This window comes from Salmo trutta, chromosome 28 (genome assembly GCF_901001165.1).
Source record: "Salmo trutta chromosome 28, fSalTru1.1, whole genome shotgun sequence".
Taxonomy (NCBI): domain Eukaryota; kingdom Metazoa; phylum Chordata; class Actinopteri; order Salmoniformes; family Salmonidae; genus Salmo; species Salmo trutta.
This window is the reverse complement of record NC_042984.1, coordinates 1,551,611-1,553,950: the sequence shown is the minus strand read 5'-3', so window position 1 is coordinate 1,553,950 and position 2,340 is coordinate 1,551,611. Positions and strand designations below refer to the sequence as shown.

Below are 2,340 nucleotides of genomic sequence, written 5' to 3'. Positions count from 1 at the left end.
ACTGGCCTATATCTTCACCCCCCCCCCTGCCCTGCTGAGCCAGTCTGGAGAGAGACTGGCCTATATATCTTCACCACACCCTCCTGCCCTGCTGAGCCAGTCTGGAGAGAGACTGGCCTATATCTTCACCACACACCCTCCTGCCCTGCTGAGCCAGTCTGGAGAGAGACTGGCCTATATCTTCACCAGACACCTCCCTGCCCTACTGAGCCAGTCTGGAGAGAGAGACTGGCCTATATCTTCACCCCCCCCTGCCCTGCTGAGCCAGTCTGGAGAGAGACTGGCCTATATCTTCACCACACCCCCCTGCCCTACTGAGCCAGTCTGGAGAGAGAGACTGGCCTATATCTTCACCACACCCCCCTGCCCTACTGAGCCAGTCTGGAAAGAGACTGGCCTATATCTTATTGCTGCCCTAATAGGCATGATGATGGTGATGAAACGTGTGTGTTCATCACTTATCAGCAGTAGCGTATATGGCCTGGTAGGTGATGTGTCTGTGTTGTAGATCCTCCATTGTGACCTGGTTAAACCCAGAGGCTCTCAGAGCTGCCATGTAGGCCTCGGGTTGCCAGTTCTCTCCAGGGAACTCCCGCCTGGACGCAAAGCTGATCACTCTGCTCAGTCTCAGAGTGGTCACCATCAAACCTCCTACAGTAGAGAAATACAGTAGAGACATTCAGAGTGGTCACCATCAAACCTCCTACAGTAGAGAAATACAGTAGAGACATTCAGAGTGGTCCTGTCACGCCAACCGTCCCCAGTCCCCACGCCAACCGTCCCCGGTCCCCACGCCAACCGTGCCCACACCACCCCTTCCTGGTCCTCAAGCCAATCGTCCCCAGTCCCCAGACCAACCCTCCCCAGTCCCCAGACCAACCCTCCCCAGTCCCCAGACCAACCCTCCCCAGTCCCTACACCAACCCTCCCCAGTCCCCACACCAACATTCCCTAGTCCCCACAACCACACCAACCGTCCCCAGTCCCCACACCCACCGTCCCCAGTCCAAACGTCCCCACAACAACCCTCCCCAGTCCCCACAACCACACCAACCCTTCCCAGTCCCCACGCCAACCCTTCCCAGTCCCCACGCCAACCCTCCCCAGTCCCCACAACCACACCAACCCTCCCCAGTCCCCACGCCAACCCTCCCCAGTCTCCACGCCAACCCTCCCCAGTCCCCACACCAACCCTCCCCAGTCCCCAGACCAACCCTCCCCAGTCCCCACACCCACACCAACCCTCCCCAGTCCCCACGCCAACCCTCCCCAGTCCCCACGCCAACCCTCCCCAGTCCCCAGACCAACCCTCCCCAGTCCCCACACCCACACCAACCCTTCCCAGTCCCCAGACCCACACCAACCCTCCCCAGTCCCCACACCAACCCTCCCCAGTCCCCACACCAACCCTCCCCAGTCCCCACACCCACACCAACCCTCCCCAGTCCCCACACCAACCCTCCCCAGTCCCCACACCCACACCAACCCTCCCCAGTCCCCACGCCAACCCTCCCAGTCCCCACACCCACCGTCCCCAGTCCCCAGACCCCTCACCTGGTTTCATGACTCTGTGTATCTCTGCAGCTCCCTTCCTCAGGTCTGGCCAGAAGTAGTAGCAATTACAGTGGAACACCTTGTCTACCATATTGTCTGCTAGAGGCATGGCTGCCACATCACACTGATACAGAGACACCTTCCCACTGGACACCAACTCCTTCAGAAGATCACCTGCCATCTAGAGGGGAGAGGGGAGGAGAGGAGAGGGGGGTGGAGGGGAGGAGAGGGGGTGGAGGAGAGGGGGGTGGAGGGGAGGAGAGGGGGTGGAGGAGAGGGGGGTGGAGGGGAGGAGAGGAGAGGGGGGTGGAGGAGAGAGGGGGGTGGAGGGGAGGAGAGAGGGGGTGGAGGAGAGGGGGGTGGAGGGGAGGAGAGGGGGGTGGAGGAGAGAGGGGGGTGGAGGGGAGGAGAGAGGGGGTGGAGGGGAGGAGAGGAGAGGGGGGGAGGAGAGGAGAGGGGGGTGGAGGGGAGGGGAGGAGAGGAGGGAGATGAGTTAGGTGGGGAGGAGAGAAGAGGGGGTAGGTGGAGAGGGGAGGGGAGGAGGATGGTGGGGAGGGGGTAGGTGAGGAGAGGGGGTAGGTGAGGAGGATGGTGGTGAGGAGAGAGGGGGGAGAGGAGGGGGGAGGGGAGGAGGGGGGAGGTGAGGAAAGCAGAGTTGTAGTTGAGTCACTAAATTACCACCCCTCTACTCACTAATTTACTCTCTCACCTGGTGCATGTATTGTGAGTAGTCCACTCCTATGAGTCTCCCAGTAGGTTCTGTCAGCAGTGTGGCTGCAGCCTCCA

General features: G+C 61.1%; 1 protein-coding gene across 1 annotated transcript in view; it reads right to left on the bottom strand.

Annotated features, from left to right (window-relative positions):
* Nucleotides 1-311: 311 nt before the first annotated feature.
* The window catches only part of LOC115165255 (uncharacterized methyltransferase YdaC), an 18,588-nt gene continuing 16,559 nt past the window's right edge, over nucleotides 312-2,340 (bottom strand). Inside the window, exons 2-4 of the mRNA XM_029718257.1 lie at nucleotides 2,264-2,335; nucleotides 1,555-1,735; nucleotides 312-651 (exon numbers count right to left, since the gene is read on the bottom strand). Coding sequence (XP_029574117.1) covers nucleotides 455-651; nucleotides 1,555-1,735; nucleotides 2,264-2,335 — 450 coding nt within the window. The 3' untranslated portion in view covers nucleotides 312-454. The remainder of the gene's footprint in view (nucleotides 652-1,554; nucleotides 1,736-2,263; nucleotides 2,336-2,340) is intronic.